General features: G+C 37.7%; 1 protein-coding gene across 1 annotated transcript in view; it reads right to left on the reverse strand.

Moving 5' to 3' along the window:
• Positions 1-15,580, reverse strand: part of Med13 (mediator complex subunit 13) — a 101,559-nt gene extending 85,979 nt beyond the window's left edge. The window contains exons 1-2 of the mRNA XM_013013309.1: positions 15,349-15,580; positions 6,537-6,705 (exon numbers count right to left, since the gene is read on the reverse strand). Coding sequence (XP_012868763.1) covers positions 6,537-6,613 — 77 coding nt within the window. The 5' untranslated portion in view covers positions 6,614-6,705; positions 15,349-15,580. The remainder of the gene's footprint in view (positions 1-6,536; positions 6,706-15,348) is intronic.
• Between the last annotated feature and the right edge of the window lie 1,782 nt (positions 15,581-17,362).

Raw genomic sequence — 17,362 nt, forward strand, 5'->3', positions numbered from 1 at the left:
TTGAGACTTTTCTTTCCTGTGCTGACCTGTAAGCAACCCCCTCCTCCCCCCACCCCAATCTCAGCCTTCCAAGTCCCTAGTATTATAGGCATGAGCTACTAGTACCCTGCTGAAAATGTAAATTTTATGTTTGCTACATTTTATCACAATAAAATTCCTAGTCATCTTAATTCCCAGATTACTTTTAATCGATGAATTCCATATTTTCCAAACTTGTCTTACAGTTAAATTTTTTCCAAATTCCTAAGCCAAGGTCACAGGCACAGTTCTTAGCCTGTATCTAAAGTGATATTTTAAAGTTCTTCAGGTGATTTCCATACTTCAACAACTTCAGGAACAATATAAATTAATTTATATTTCTGTGGCATTCATGGTAATTTTTCTTTCTTTCCATTTTTTCATGTGGTACTCAGGTTTGAACTCAAGTTCTCATACTTACTAGACCAAATACTCTACCACTTGAGCCATACCTCCACTCAGCTAAATTTGATTTCGTGTGTGCTGGTATCAGGGCCTGAACTCAAGGCCTAGAACTCTTCCTCGGCTTTTTTGCTTACAGCTGGTACTCTACCACTTGAGCTACATCTCCAGTTCCTTGATTACTTTTGAAACAATCTTGCAAACTTTTCTGCCCAAACTTGAACTACAATGCTTATAGAGTTACAGATCTAAGCCACTGGCACCCAGCAGAGTAATTTTTTTGTATTACTTTTTGGCAATATTGGAATTTAAAATAAGAACCTTGTGCTTGCTAGACAAATATTCTACTATTGAACCAGGCCTCTAGCATTAAGTTGTTTATTTAGATTTTTGAGACCAAGACATAATGTAAAAGCCAGTGGCAAAGAGAAACAGTTTTACTGGTGAAATATATCTACTCAGCTTTAAAATTAAAAAAAGGAGCAGGGCCTGGGAAGGTTAAGTGGTAGAGCAACACACACAGCCTTGAGCAAACAAACCTTGAGGCCCTGAGTTAAAGCTCTATTGAAAAAGAAAGAGAGAGAGAGAGAGAGAGAAAGAGAAAGAGAGAGAAAGGGAGAGAAAGAGGGAGGGAGGGAAGAAGAGAAGGGAGAAAGGAAGGAAGGAAAAGGAAGAAAAGAGAAAGAGAGGAAGGGGAAGAGAAGGGAGAGGAAGAGGAAGGGAAAGGAGAGGGAGAGGGAGGGGGAAGAAAAATCTTCCCTGAATAAATTCAATTTTATACCTCACCTACACTTCAAAATAGTATACAATATCTGTAGTAATGCTTGGCTAATAAGACATAATTTGAGCCAGGCATGCAATAGTAGCTCCTGTAATTCCGTCATTCAGAAGGCTGAGACAAATCTTGATTTGAGGCAAGCTTGGGTTACCTAGAGAGACTCTGTCACAAATAATTAGAAAACAAGTTAAATAAATAAATATTTTGTTAGCCTCCACCTAAATGGGTCAGCCAACAGAAAAACACTAGTGCTTGATAAAAAGTTGAATAAGAAGTAGAATTTGTGGTTTACAAAATTTTCCAACTAAAAGTAATTAGCAAAGCTGAGCGCCGGTGGCTCACACCTGAAATTCTAGCTACTCAGGAGTCTGAGATCTGAGGATCACAGTTCAAAGCCAGACCAGGCAGGAAAGCCCATGAACCTCTTATCTCTAATAAACCACTAGAAAATAGGAAGTGGAGCTGTGGCTCAAGAGTTAGAGTGTTCACCTTGAGCTGAAGAGTGCAGGGACAGCACCCAAGCCCAGAGTTCAAGCCCCACAACCGACCAAAAAAAAAAAAGTTATTTCCAGCTCATTAAGACAGTTTTTCATAATTAAAAATAAAGGTATGTGCAGTTTCTGGTACCTTGCATGACTGAATGAACATATTCACATACCTCTACCAACTCAAAACCTCCGTATTCATGGGAAAGGACAGGAGAGGTACATGAAGAGTAAGATAGAAGTTACGACAACAGCCAGCCAATGAAATGTGAGCAAGTATCAAGCAAAGGCAAAAACTTTAGCTGACTTAATAGGTAAAGAGATGAAGCTATGATACAAAATGAACAAAACCAAAGAACCCTAGAAAGACTCAAAAGTTGAAATCATTGGTATATCTCTGAAGGCAAGTATACATATATAATATATGAAAACAAAAGGAATCCAAGTTCAAAAAGTAAGTTGGATTCCTGCATGCACTTTAAAATCTTACAGGCAGACTCTCTTCACCTTTTTTGAGTTCAAACACAGGAACTCACAACTCAGACATATAGTTATTAGACAGAGCTGATGTGATATATTTAAAGGGGGGAAAATCTAAACATTATTTAAGTGGCCTCTGGAAACCCCTGTTCCCAATAATCTCTCTAAATTTTGTGAGCCCAAATTATCTTAGTCAAGATACTAAAATACTCTCCTACGAAAACTAACTTATGGCTGTTGAGGCAAGAAATACACAGTAGCAAGTAAAAACTGCCAAGTTCCCTTAACAATTCACCCTAGAAAAGCTTGCAACTTCATAAACTTCTCATATACACAGAACTTTCAGTCAGCATTTTACTGCCCTCATCTTAGAGAAAGTAATTGCTAGACCTAGATTCTATAGGCATGAAAAGTATCAACTATGCTGGGGGTTTAGCTCAGCAAAAGAGCGCCTGCCTGGCGAGTGCAAGACCCTGAGTTCGGTCCTCAGCTCTGGAAAAAAAAAAAAAAAGTATCAACTATAAAAGTAAGAGAGAGGACAATACAGACATTAAGGATCACTCAAGTATTAGTTCCCATGCAATCTCTCCTCATGCAACTATGCAGATGAGCAGCATCAAAACAGAAAACAACAACAAAAAATAATAATGAATGAAAACTAGGAAACTAGGAGTCCAACACGGATAGGAAGATAAAGGGAACTCTCATATGACTACTGCAAAAGATGTCTATTAATGAACAACAAAAAGAAAGTAATAGATTATTATATAAAGTCCTTAAAGGTAGGAAGGAAAGATTTTACTTATGATATTCAGTTCAGGAATAAATTGTCAATAGGTACACAGATCAAGATTCAGTAAATCAAAGATGATATATATTTCAGGTTAAATAGTTTTGGCCTTGCAAACCATTTGTTTCTGATGCAACTACTTAATTCTGCTATGATGTTCTAAGCACTTTTAAGAAAAACCATGATATGCAGTAGATGTATGTTAAGTACACTTTTTTCTCCCTAGTCCCAGGAATTGAACCCAGGGCCTACTACATACTTAGACACTCTACCGCTGAGCTATACCTCCAGCCTATAAATAGTGCATTTTTGACTTAAGTATTTTGACTACATGTATATCAGAAAATAACCCTATTGTAAGAGGAAAAGCAGCTGTAATAAATTAGAATTATATTAACATACAAAAGTAAGTTATTTAAAATTGATCTCTCTGGAAATATTATGTCATATGCAGGAAAATGGATGGAACTTGAACAAATTCTTTTTGTTTTCTGTTGGTCATGGGACTTGAATTCTGGGCCTGGGTGCTGTCCCTCAGCTCTTCAGCTCAAGGCTAGTGCTCTACCACTTGAGCCACAGTGCCACTTTCAGTTTTCTGGTGGTTTACTGGAGAGAAGAGTTTCACAGACTTTCCTGCCTGGGCTGGCTTTGAACTGTGATCCTCAGATCTCAGTCTCCTGAGTAGGGAGGATTACAGATGTGAGTGGGTGGAATTAGAGCAAATTATGTTAAGTGAGGTAATCCAAGCTCAGAGAGACAAATGGTGTTATGTTTTCTCTCATATGCAAAAGCTAGAGCTAAAATACTGGGACATAATAAATTATATAGATCTCTAGGTATTCATACACCATGAGACCAAAGGAGGATACTCAGGAGAGGAACAGATGCCTATGTGCATCTGATCATACAAAATAATATTTATCAAAATGAACTCCAGGAAATGAAAACAAGAGTTTTTTGTTTTCTCTTTGTTCTATCTGTTCATTTATGTGTCTTTGGGAGCATAAGGGGAGGCACAGAAATGAAAGGACAAAGGGTAAACAAATGCAGCAATAGTACTCACTGGAAACTATGTTGAAAATTAACTATACAACTTGTGGGTGGAGATGGGAGGAAAAAACTGGGAGAGCACAAGGGAAGAGTTGATGTTTTCCTAAAAGAAATGTACTTTTTTTTTTTTTTTTTGTCAGTTGTGGGGCCTAAACTCTAGGCCTGGGTGCTGTCCCTGAGCTCTTCAGCTCAAGGCTAACTAGCGCTCTACTGCTTGCACCACTTCCCGCTTTTTCTGCTTATGTGGTGCTGAGGAATTGAACCCAGGGCCTCATGTATGCGAGGCAAGCACTCTACCACTGAGCCACCTTCCCAGCCCCAAGGAATGTACTCTTTACCTGACTTATCACCCCTGTACATCACCTTTATAATAGTAAATTTTTATTAAAAAAATAAAATTGGTCCCTCAATGTACCTTACTGCACTTCTATAATTTCACTTAAAGGAAGCACTATATGGCTTCTTGACAAAATCACTACTCATGTACACTGGGGGCATTGTTAAGTAAAATAAGAATTATCTGAATAGCACAACTGATCAGTTAACCAAGAGGACCACTAAAGAAATATCAAGCAGGCAGCCGATACAGCATGGATATAGTAGGCAAAGGTCCTAAGCAGGACAGAGTAAGACCATGCAAGTTCATCCGCTGGGCACTGGTAGCTCACACCTATAATCCTAGCTACTCAGGAGGCTGAGATCTGAGGATTGTGCTTCAAAGCCAGCTCAGACAGAAAAGTCTGTGAGACACTTATCTCCAATTAACAACCAGAAAACCATTAGTGGCACTGTGGCTCAAGTGGCAGAGCACTCACCTTGAGCTGAAGAGCTGAGGGACAGTGCCCAGACCCAGAGTTCAAGACCCATGACCAACAAAAAAAAAAGAAAGAAATCATTCGCCTGTATGCACTGCTCAGCTCCCCTCAGCTGCTCTGGCCTCCATTATTTCTGAGTCTGGATCTTCACCTTCCTTCAAGTCAATGTTACCCCATCCTTCCAATCTCTCTGTTAAGGCCAATCAGAGACATTTCTACCTACGTGTGATGATACTGAGAGGAACAGCAGAAAACTAAAGGTCACAGAGCAGAAAACTCAAAAGTTCTCTGGAGTTTTACCTAGAGTCCTTAATGATTATCAAACAGATACACCAGTACTAAATTTCCTACATCTAGACTCTTTGCTATTGAAAACAATCAATTCCGTTTTAAATCAGTAGTTAGGTTTCCTAACATCTGCAAACAGAATGCACTAGCTTCTATAATTACTTTGATAAGAAAATTGTTAGTTTTCAGAGAAAAAAAATTAAAAAACTTTTATTTTTCCAGGTTTGCTTATCCATCCAGACTATCAAAACTTAAAAAAAAAGGCTTAAAAAAAGAAAACTAGGTAAACATAAAAAAAAATGATGTCCATCTATGACATGAAAGGTGGTATCTGAACAAAGATTACAACTTCAACCACATGTTTATTCTATATCCTCTCACATCATTCAGGAAAAACATTTCCCTTTTACATTCTTTTCTCCCACACCCTGCTGTATTTGCCAATGGTTCATTTCAAAGCCTAAATCTTCTCACAAATTGTTTGTATTATTCAAACCAGAGAAAAATAGTAGCCTGAACTTTTACTTGCATAAGAAAAATGACTGTTTTAACCTTCCATGCCTCCACCTGCAACTTTTGTACTAAAAGTTTACAATGTCGTAAATCTCCCTAATTCAAAGTTCAAGAAAACTATAAACACTCCAAAAGCAAACACAGTTTATATAAAACACAATTTTAAATTATTTTAATTGAAGCAAATTGAAAGATTGGGGAATGAGAAGGGTTAACATAACCTGAATCATAACCACAGATCACTACCATTAATAGGTGTTAATATTTTAATTTGGACAGCATACATGAACAAATTTTCACTACTACCAAGAATGGATACTTCATGAGTAGTTATTCTCTTACATGTTCTCTATATCCCTGAAAAAATGTAGTCCGCTGTCTGAAAACACAATTTCTTCCTACAAGAAAATTATTTTAGGGGCTGGGAAGGTGACTCAGTGGTAGAGTGCTTGCCTTGCATGCTTGAGGCCCTGGGTTCAATTCCTCAGCACCACATTAGCAGAAGACAAAAAATAGGAAGTGGTGTTGTGGCTCAAGTGGTAGAGCACTAGACTTGAGCTGAAGAGCTGAGTGCCCAGGCCCAGAGTTTAGACCCCATGACTGACAAAAAGAAATAATAAATAAATTAAATTTAAAAAGAAAATTATTTTAAAAATACACACACACACACACACACACACATACACACACACAAAAGGTATTGGGGTTTGAACTCAGGGCTTTGATTTTGCTAGGCAAAATCATTTGAGTCACACCCCAGCTCATACAAAAAATGTCCTAAAATGTGTAAAAGGGAGAGTAACATGGTATTGCTAAAATTAACCTCTAGAATATGTCTATAAGCCATTCGCTTGTTTTATTCCAAACTCTCTGTAAAAAATTAACAATGTAAAGAAATATCAAGTAAGGTATCTTACCTTTTATTTATAGGTTTTTCGTCTTTTTCATAAGGCTTTACAAACCACTTGCCAATCCGCACAAAGTTCCGGTTCATTAAACACCTTTCCAACAGATTGTGAACTGCTTTGAAAAGCAGAGTTCGGCATTCATAGGAAAGTCCATTCTCCCACACTCCATCTTCCTCTTCTAACAGAGAAATGAAGGAAGCAAAAAATAAAGAAGTGGTACAATATCTACTCAGAGCCCAGTAAAAGATGTTACGGTTTATTCATTACTTTCATAAGCCTCCTCTTTACATCAGGATGTTAAGATACAATCACTTAAATTCATCAAGACGTCTAAGTATCAAGTTTCAAAGTTACTCCACAAGAAGCAAAAGGCAAGTGCTCTGTAGGTTATTATAAATTATTTATAAATTGCTTATAAATTATTTTTTCACAATATAAAATATAACCATGAAGGGATGGGGCTCAAGTGACAGAGGGCCTTCCCAGCAAGTATAATGCTCTGAGTTCAAACCCCACTACTGCCAATAAATAAAGCAAGCAATCCATAGTATCAAAAGACAATGACTTGGTTATTAATAAAAAGGATACCTATTTATATAACATAGAAAATATTAAATACAGTATACTAAAAATGCCAGTTTCTGTTACTTTGTCCTAATTTCTCCAATCACTCAATCTGTTAAAAAAATTCCTAGTTAATAATTAAAATCAAAACACTGCATGTCTATCAGCATTTTTATTCATGACTAAACTATAAAACCAAATGATGAATAAAAAGGAAGTTGTTGGCACAAAGCCTAACAAGCAACTCATTATCATCCATTCTCTGTCTGATTTCAACCAAGATTCCCTTATTATTCAGTATATGAGCTTCTACTTGGGGAAGAAATTTAATGATTAAAATTCTAAATGGCCTTTCTGTTATAAGGAGGCCTAACTGTCTTCACGATAGTGTCAATTTTGCCAATAAATGTAATGATTGCTCTTAGTTGACTTATTTTTAAAAATTCACTTTAAGCTGTCTATTCATATAATTCAGAAAAATATTTCACTCTATTTCATGTCTATATAAAAGTGGCCAACAAATCCAACTGAGACATTAGTTCGGCATTTAAAATGTTATTTTTTAAATTGCTTAGTTCAAGTGTAACTAAAAATCTTCCAATAGCACTTTTATCTTTATAAATACTTTCTAAATATGGGCTATCTTCATTATTTTTAACTCATACTGTGTGGAGGGGAGGGGCAGGGGGTATGTGTGTGTTTGTCCTAGAGCTTGAACTCAGGACCTGGGCACTATCCCTGAGCTTTTTCGCTCAAGAGTAGTGCTCTACCATTTGAGCCACAGCAACACTTACAGATTTTGTAGACAACTGTAGATAAGAGTCTCACAGAACTTCCTGCCCAGGTTAGCTTTGAACCCTTATCCTATTATCTCAGCCTCCAGAGTAGCTAGGGTAACAGGCTTAAGCCACCAGCACTCAGTTCATCAAATTAAAAATAAGCAACAAAGCCTATCTCATTTTAAAAAATGTATATTCTACAGCCATAGAAAATTGATACCTTAGGGCTGGGAAGGTGGCTCAGTGGTAGAGCGCTTGCCTTGCATGCCTGAGGCGCTGGGTTCAATTCCTCAGCACCACATAAGCAAAAAGAAAAAAGCCGGAAGTGGCACTGTGGCCCAAGTGGTAGAGTGCTAGCCTTGAACTGAAGAGCTGAGGGACAGCGCCCAGGCCCAGAGTTCAGGCCCCATGACTGGACCAAAAAAAAAAAAAGAAAATTGATACCTTATATGCTTCTGGATAAGAGGCAACATGGCTTAAGAATGACACATGGTTTATATTCAGAACTCATACACCAAATAAGCAGAATAAACATTAACTAAAAAGCATAATGACAGTGGACTTTAACTGTATTATAAACTCTACACCACTATAAAGGTTAATGTTGATGTTATTCTGCACTTTTAAGTGTTTCCTAAATGGCTATCAAGTCTTTCAAAGTCAAGTTTTTCAAAAAGTTTTTTTTAAGAGATAAACTTTAGAAAATGACAATATATGAGAGCTGGAATCAAATGATTTTTAATATAATATTAAATAGGAAAGCTTTCTTACATTCAATCACATTATACATACTTATTTCCTTCCACTTAAAGCCTAAATGTTTGCAGGTTTAATTAAAGAAAATATTACTGTAGGAGAACAGGGAACTGGCACAGTGACTTTATTTAAAATATATATATTAGCCCTGTGTGTGTGCACGCGCGTGCGCACGCATGCACATGTGCTGAGAACTAGGACTTTAACCAGGGCCAGGTACTGTTTTTTCATCTTTTTCACTCAAGGCTGGTACCCTACCACTGGAGCCACAGCTTCACTTCTAGTTTTGCTGGTTAATTGGAGATAAAAAGTCTCGAGAGTTTTCTGCCCAGGCTGGCTTTGAGCCTCAATCCTCAGACCTCAGCTTTATCAGTAGCTAGGATTACAGGTATGAGCCACCAGCATCTGACTTCACTTAAAACTTAAGAATGAATTTGCCTTCTTTCCCAAAACAGAGTGTAAGGGTTTAAATAAAAAGTTATGGTTCATTAAAGACCATTTAATGAGGATGAATATGGTTCAAGGAGTTTTTTTGTGTATATAAAAACCAAACAATGAAAACTGTTGAAATTGTTTTAGAAGGGGAAGAATAGGTGAGAGTGATAGAAGGTGAGGTTCATCACAATACATTGCATACATTCTTGGAAATGTCACAATGAAATCCCCTTTAGACAACTAATATATGCTAATGTAAAAAAACAAAACGAACACCACAACATTGTGAATTGCTTTAACATTAAATCTTTAGAATAGCAGAAGGCTATATTTTCATTAAAAAAAATCTCTAGGCTGGGAAGATGGCTCAGTGGTAGAGCGCTTGCCTTGCATGCATGAGGCCCTGGGTTCGATTCCTCAGCACCACATAAGCAAAAAGAAAAAAGCCGGAAGTGGCTCTGTGGCTCAAGTGGTAGAGTGCTAGTCTTGAGCTGACGAGCTGAGGGACAGCGCCCACGCCAAGAGTTCAGGCCCCACGACTGGACTCAAAAAAAAAAAAATCTCTACTTAAGTCCATAGCTTAATGATTTAAGACACAAAACATGGTTTAAAAAGTAATCACAGCCATGTAATTGTAACCCCTCTATACAGTATGTTCACAAATAAAATTAAATTAAAAAAAAAGTAATCACAGGGGCTGGGAAGGTGGCTCAGTGGTAGAGCATTTGCCTTGCATGCCTGAGGCCCTGGGTTCGATTCCTCAGCACCACATAAGCAAAAAGAAAAAAGCCGGAAGTGGCACTGTGGCTTAAGTGGTAGAGCTCTAGCCTTGAGCTGAAGAGCTGAGGGACAGCGCCCAGGCCCAGAGTTCAGGCCCCACGACCGGACCCAAAAAAAATAAATAAATAAAATAAAAAGTAATCACAACAGCCAGGTGCTGGTTGCTCACGCCTGTAATCCTAGCTACTAAGAGGCTGAGATCTGAGGATCACAGTCAAAGCCGGCAGACAAGATTAAAAGCCAACAGGAAAGTCCCTTAGACTCCAGTTAACAACCAGAAAACTAAAGTGGTGCCATGACTCAAGGGGTAAGAGTGTTTGGCTTGAGCTGAAGAGCTCAGGGACAACACCTAGGCCCAGAGTTCAAGCCCCACAGCAGACAAAAAATAATAATAATCACATTTAATTTTCAAAGATTTCTCCATCCTTGCTCTTAAATTTTTATCTGCAGAAACCCATGGGAACTGAATGCTTATAGGGAGGGTAAGAGTTTATCTAAAACAAAGAAGTATAGCCCACCTATTGGGGGTTTTCTAATGCCAAAAAAATCTCTCAAGTACAACTTCATCTATATGCAGGTGACTAAGCAATCATACATTTTTCATTGCTAAATAGTCCTAGCCAGGTGCTAGGGCCTGATGCCTACAATGCTAACTATTCAGGAAGCTGAGACCAAGGATTATAACTTGAAGCCAGCCCAGGCAGGAAAGTTTGGGAGACTTATCTCCAATTAACCACCAAAAAGCCAGTTATGTGGCTCAAGGGTAGAATGCCAGCCCTGAGCCCAAAAAGCTAAGAGGCAGCACTCAAACTGAGTTAAAGTGCATGCACACGCGTACACCCCCCACCCCACCCCGTGGCTCATTGTATTAGTTACTCAGAAGGCTCAGATATAAGGATCAAGATGCAAAGACAGTGTGGGCAAAAAAGTCTGTAATATCTATCTCCAATAAAACAAAAAAAAAGCTGGAAGTGGAGCTGTGGCTCAAGTAGCAGAGTGCTAACCTTGAGCACAAAAGCTTAGGGACAGTTCCCAGATCCTGAGTTCAAGCCACAGGATTGACACAAAAAGGAAAGCGAGGGAAATAGGGATCTAATAATGCTCAATTAAGTCTTAAAGATTTTGTTTTGTTTTGTTTGGAGGGAGGGCAGTGTCACTTAGAAACAGAACCCAACTTCTAATATTTTGATGTAATAACCATAATAAAAATACTTTCTAGATTTTGTACTTGAGATTAAATGTGAAAAAGTAGAACCTAACCTAAGACATACATAGAAATACACAGCCTATATGCTAATTAAGAGGTCTTTGTATCTCAACACCAGCATTATAATTTGGAGGGACGGAAGTAGGGAATATAGCTGGCCACCGGTGGCTCATGCCTGCAATCCTAGCTACTTAGAAGGCTGAGATCTGAGGATGGAGGTTCAAAGCTAGCCCAGGCAGGAAAAATCCATGAGACTCTTATCTAGAATTAACCACCAGAAAACTGGAAGTGGAGTTGTAGCTCAAGTGGTAGAGCGCTCGCCTTGAACTAAGAGCTCAGGGACAGCACCCAGACACAGAGTACAAGTCCCATTCTGACAAAAAAAAAAAGTGGGGAACACATGACAAGTTTTTAACCTAGCCCTTTTAACCATAGCCTAATGAGGGGGAAAAAAATCTGTATATGGAACTTAAATGTTTTTCTCCCCTTTTATGTATATCCTCAGAAAAATTCTATTTTTGTAATTTTTCTGTTGCTATTAACAAACTTTTAATCATGAATGTTACTTAAAAAACTTTACAAAGTATTTGTAGACTGTACCCAAATGTTCAAATACTAAATTTAAACATTTTTCTCCCTGAGGAAAGATGCTAAAAAGATAATAAGATAAATCATCAGAAAAATTTTCTTATCAATGAAAAAACAATACAGATCAAACCCAGAAAAACTGATATACCCAGTATTTAGCATTTTTCTCAAATCTGTTATCTTTAAATATCTCCATGGTGACCAGCTGATTTTTTTAAAAAGGAATCTTCTATAATTTTGTTAAACCATTAAAATATGCTAAGCTCAAGGCTCAAAAATTAGCATGATAGGAAATACTATGTATTTCCTGAAAAAATAAAGATGTATAGACCAGTGTTTGTCTTCAACAGCCATTTCCCATTCATAATCTATTCATTTAGCAAGTTATTACTGATTGCCTTAAGTTGGCAGAATCATTCATTTCCTAAACTTAAAGTTTAAGAAGTGGAGGTTTGGCTAAAGTGGCCTTGAGTGGAAAAAGCCCCTGAACCAGAACACTTTTTTGCCCAAAAAGAATGTGACAAAGACGAAATTCAGCAAATGAAGTCATCACTTAGTACTCTATAGAGGTGGGGTTCAAGTGGTAGAATGCTAGTCCTGAATGAAAAAACTAAGAGCCAGAGCACTCATTGGCCCTTAGTTCAAGCCCCAATACCAACAGGAGGGAGAGAGGGAAAGAAAACTAAGCGATAGTTATGCAGTTATCCACACCAACCTTACAATTTATAAATCTAAAACCATCCTAAAATAAAAATGTTATTTAAAAAATGCAAAGATGAGAAGTTAAGCTATTCTGTACTTTTGTTATTGAACATTTTGATAGAAAAACTCAATATTTTAGCCAAGTGCCTGTGGTTCACGCCTGTAATCCTAGCTACTCAGCCTGGACAGAAAAGTCTGTGAGACTCTTATCTCCAATTAACCACTCAGAAACCTGGAAGTGGCACAGTGGCTCAAGTGGTAGTGCTCGCCTTGAGCTGAAGAGCCGAGGGACAGCGCCCAGGCCCAGAGTTTAAGCCCCACAACCAACAACAACAACAATAAAAAAAAAACCTGAAAACTCTAATTTCCCCAAAAAGGAGTGCCTTTTTTTCTCCCCCTACCAAAAAAGGGAGGGCAATACTATCACCAAAATCACACAAGCATTTCAGTAACAAGATGTGGTAGGTGCTAAACCAAACAGGACACTGACTATGAAGATCAGGCTCAGCTAAATTAACTGGCTTTTTAGTTACCACCTGGGTTCTTCAGTTCCCCTTTCCTGAATGCTACACCTCTACTTGGAACTCAGGATTGCCTCCTGCAGCTGATGCCACCCCTACTGTCCAGCTGCTCTCTTCTCAGGGGAGCTTAAAAGAAGGGAATAGAGTGCCGCAGATGGAAAGAAATGAAAAAGGGGTTAGCTAGAGAGACAGAGGAGGACTAATTACCCCAAAAGGGAGGCAGACGGTGTCCCTGGAGCAAAGAAAAGAGCAAGACAAATATACTCCATTTGAAAAGACCTTATTATTCTTTGAGATATGTCTGATTTAAGTAACAACATTCTACAGTAAATGACAGACTTAAAAAAGGCTAAAACACTATATAAATACCACTGACTCGTAAAGTGAAACAGTTTAAGACTAACCTTAGAACAGTAAATATGATCAAATGTTACTCTTAATTTTATCTATTTTAATCAGTTCCACTTTGATGAAAAATTTTAAAGTTTACTATTCAATAACACTCATCAAAATGTGATAATAAACCTAAATTAATTCCACAAAATTAGTTTCATCAAATTCCATGAACAATATCTACATTAAAGTGCAAGTATTGCCATTTTTGAAAATTATGCTAAAGACTAATGTAGAAAAGAAGTTGTAAACTGTAACTCAGTTTTGATCAAGAAAAAATATCTCACTGATAACAGGAAATCTAGAAAAGAAACCATACCTACATGTTCACCTTTAAGAATATTAGACCTACTATGTTAAGTCTGAATACTACATATATAAAATTATCTTCGATCTACAAAACATATTTCATTCCCTCCATTAAAAAAAAAAAAAAGGTTCATTCAGATGCTCTGCCAAGTATCAAGTCAGCATTATACTTGTTTGTTCAGTGTAGTATCAGGTACCAAACCTAGGCTTGATCATTCCAGGCAAAATCTCTACCATTGAGCTACAACCTTAGGAGCACTAGTTTTAACAACAATTGTTTCACTAAAAATCACAAGCTACCAGTAATTTGTAGTCTATCAAGATGAAAACAAACAATGGGTAGGTATAGCTCAGTGACAGAGTACTTGCCCAACATACATATGGCACTGGGTTCAATTCTCAGCACTACAAAAGACAAAGACTCCAAACATTTTAGTGAGGTAATTTTTATAATCAATTAAAGACTAACGTAACTCACACATATCCAAGCCAATGAACAGGAAAAGAAGCTGGTAGCCTTCGCTTTTGATCTTACAAGTAAAAAGCCTTATCTTACTAAACCTACTAAGGAATTTTATATCTTGACACATATATGTGTATATATATATATATATATATATGCATCATATCCATGTTCAATACAAATATATAAAACATCACTGTACATATTTAGCACTACATCACATAGTTAGAACTAAAGACAAGGCATTCCAACAGTCATCTTCTTAGGAAGGCTGCAACTTGTCTTAAAAATAACACTAAAAATTATGTTTATTAAAAGGCAAAAACATTCATTAAATGTGAAACACATACATTTCCACACAAATGTTGGTCTTTGTGAGTACTAGTTCAAGACACAGACACTTGGATTACATTTCATCCAAAATTAAAACAGATCCTGTAGGTCAGACAGCAACTGAAGCCTCAAGAGAACTCAATTTCATGTAAGAATGCTTTTAAAAAATTTATCTCAGGGGCTGGGAAGGTGGCCAGTGGTAGAGAGCTTGCCTTGCATGCATGAGGCCCTGGGTTCGATTCCTCAGCACCACATAAGCAAAAAGAAAAAAGCCAGAAGTGGTGCTGTGGCTCAAGTGGTAGAGCGCTAGCCTTGAGCTGAAGAGCTGAGGGGAAGTGCCCAGGCCCAGAGTTCAGGCCCCACGACTGGACCCAAAAAAAAAATTAAATTAAATTAAATCAACATATATCTTCAGGTGTAACTAAAATAACAATCACAAAAAACAGTAACAATTTGTTCAAAATGAACTACTTGCAAATATGGAAATGTCACAATGAAACCCACTTATGTTACAAATGTGTGCTAATTAAAAAATAAGAAACAATAAAAACTACTTTAAAAAATACACCTAGAAAGCTTAATTTCTAGATAAATCCTATGCCTGTACATTCATGCAAAAAGACAGCAGAGATATTATATAACTATGTTAGAAACATAATGATCTCATATTCCATTTTTCTTAGGTTAACATGCTTTCCTTGGGCCCAAATGTTTATGAAAAGTTAAGATCGGAGGTCAAATAATAGAGGAAGAAAGTAATCCAGGCTTATAAAGTCTCCCATAAGACAAAAGATAATTTAAGTAAAATAAAATAATCATGGTGAAATAAACATGTAGGGCAGTATTATTGTCTAACTTCATTGAGCGTGTGTGCGTGCGCGCACGCGCACACACACGCGCACACACACACACACACACACACACACACACACACACACCTACCTTACTCTGTAATTCAAATCAATAGTTAGAAATGTTAAATTGCTTTCACCTGATAAGTCATGGTGAATAAGGTCAGCAAAATTGGGGTCTTCACCCCACCAAAATATCCACAATTCTCTTCTTCCAGGTCTTTGATCTCGCCGCCAAACACCTAGTACATCTGCCTTAAGGCAGCGACTGAAACTGCTTAAAATGGGGTCTTCTTCTGTCACCGGAAACAGAATAGGAGCAGAGGTTGGGCCTTGCCATACATATCGTTTCCATTTAATTCCGGTCAAGTCAGCCTGAAGGAAAGAAAACATGGTTTTTATTATTGCATATTCAAAGTCAAAAGTACTCATTATAAATTCCCTGATTTCATTAAGACATTATCATCTTTCAATGGGTGCTTATGTCACTAAAAATAGATTGATGAAAAAAACAACAAAAACTAAAAACAATTCTGATAATTCAACCAAAAAATTTAACACTAACAGCCAAAATACCAACATGTCACTGAATAGCATATCAACAAACATAATTTGAACTGAATAGAAATGATGTTAAATATGCACATGCACTCTAATACTTCCTCTCTGTCCTAAATTCTATTCTAACTGTTCAGTTACATTGTACTCTGGTGAACCAACTGAAAATTCTTAAAGACCCATCATTCCAAGTCTGTTCTAATGAAAAGACATCTAAACAACTCCTGAAACAAAAATCCCTTAAAAAACAAAAACTCCACACACTCTTTTAGGAAAAATCAAGTAGCTGCTTCCAAGGAACTGTCAAATTTGTGGTAGTCTGTCATTAAAGAACCTGATCCCAAGGACTGAGCTGGAAAAGACAGAAATGTTAAAATTTCTGTATGTCGTATTACATCTTAAGAGGCTGATCAATGGATATTGTCAAGAAAACCAACCTAAGATCTCCCTTTGGTGTCATGAAAGAAATTCAACGAAGGGAATTCAATAAAACTCTAATTTAAAGATGGAAAGCATACGGTGCCAGAAATGAAACTGCTGAAACATGACTGGCAGTTTACACTTGCCAACTACTTGTGCTCCGCCCACTTAATTCACTTACATCTCATATACTCAATATTTCTCATAGTACAGGGTAAAATGAAAAAGAAAGTCACACAAAACTTTGAGTCATTGATAAAGCTACGCTATTGTCCTATAGAGGATGCGAAATTTGCAACAGTTGGTACTTTCCACAAAAGTCTGAGCAGTTGGATGATACCGGACCTGGGCCAACCTACACAATCGTCCCTCCTACATCCAGCTTCCCCAGACCTTTCATTTCAATAAAACAAGGAGCAGCCTGCTCAAAATAGTCTAAAAAAAGAAAGCAAAACAGACAAATATAGAACATTTAGCGCAAAACCACAGCACCTCCTCCACTAACTCCCTCCACATTCACAAAAACATAATGTTCTAATAAAAGCAAGATGGCTAGAAAGTGACCAAATGGCAAAGTGTTTTCAAAAGTTGAAAAAGAAAATAAATGTCATGGCATCTACCGATTGTTTTTTTTTTTTACTCGAAGATCTGAAGTTTGCAACAGAGCCACGCAGGAAAACTAACCCTGTATTAATTGGATTCGTACAGGAAAAAAATAAAAATTAAAAAAGTCCAACTAATTGGATTTGTAGTGTCTAAGTTGCTTTTTTTTTGGGGGGGGGAGGAAGGCAGGGTGGAGGTCTTGGTTCTTAGGAGAAAACAAATGAGCAAGGAAAAGGCAGAAAGCCAGTGGCGTGGTGGCGATCCTAGTGTGAAGAAGAGCTCCGGGTTTAATACGGAGGAAAGCGAGAGTTCAGCAAAAAAAAAAAAAAAAAAAAAAAAAAAAAAGGCAAGGGCAAAAAAAAAAAAAAGCCCACACGGAGGGACATGTTCGTGTCTGGCCCGATCAGGAGCCCAAGTTGAGGACAAGACTCGGATGGAAAAAAAAAAAGTCCAAAACAAGCCAAGGAGGGGGGTAGGGGGGGGTAGAGGAAAAAAAAAAAAGGCCAGCGTCCTCCAGCAGCGCGGCGGGCGGCGGGCGACGGGCGGGCGGCGGGCGCTGTCTCCTCGACCAGG

The sequence above is a fragment of the Dipodomys ordii genome, unplaced genomic scaffold (assembly GCF_000151885.1).
Source record: "Dipodomys ordii isolate 6190 unplaced genomic scaffold, Dord_2.0 Scaffold19, whole genome shotgun sequence".
Taxonomy (NCBI): domain Eukaryota; kingdom Metazoa; phylum Chordata; class Mammalia; order Rodentia; family Heteromyidae; genus Dipodomys; species Dipodomys ordii.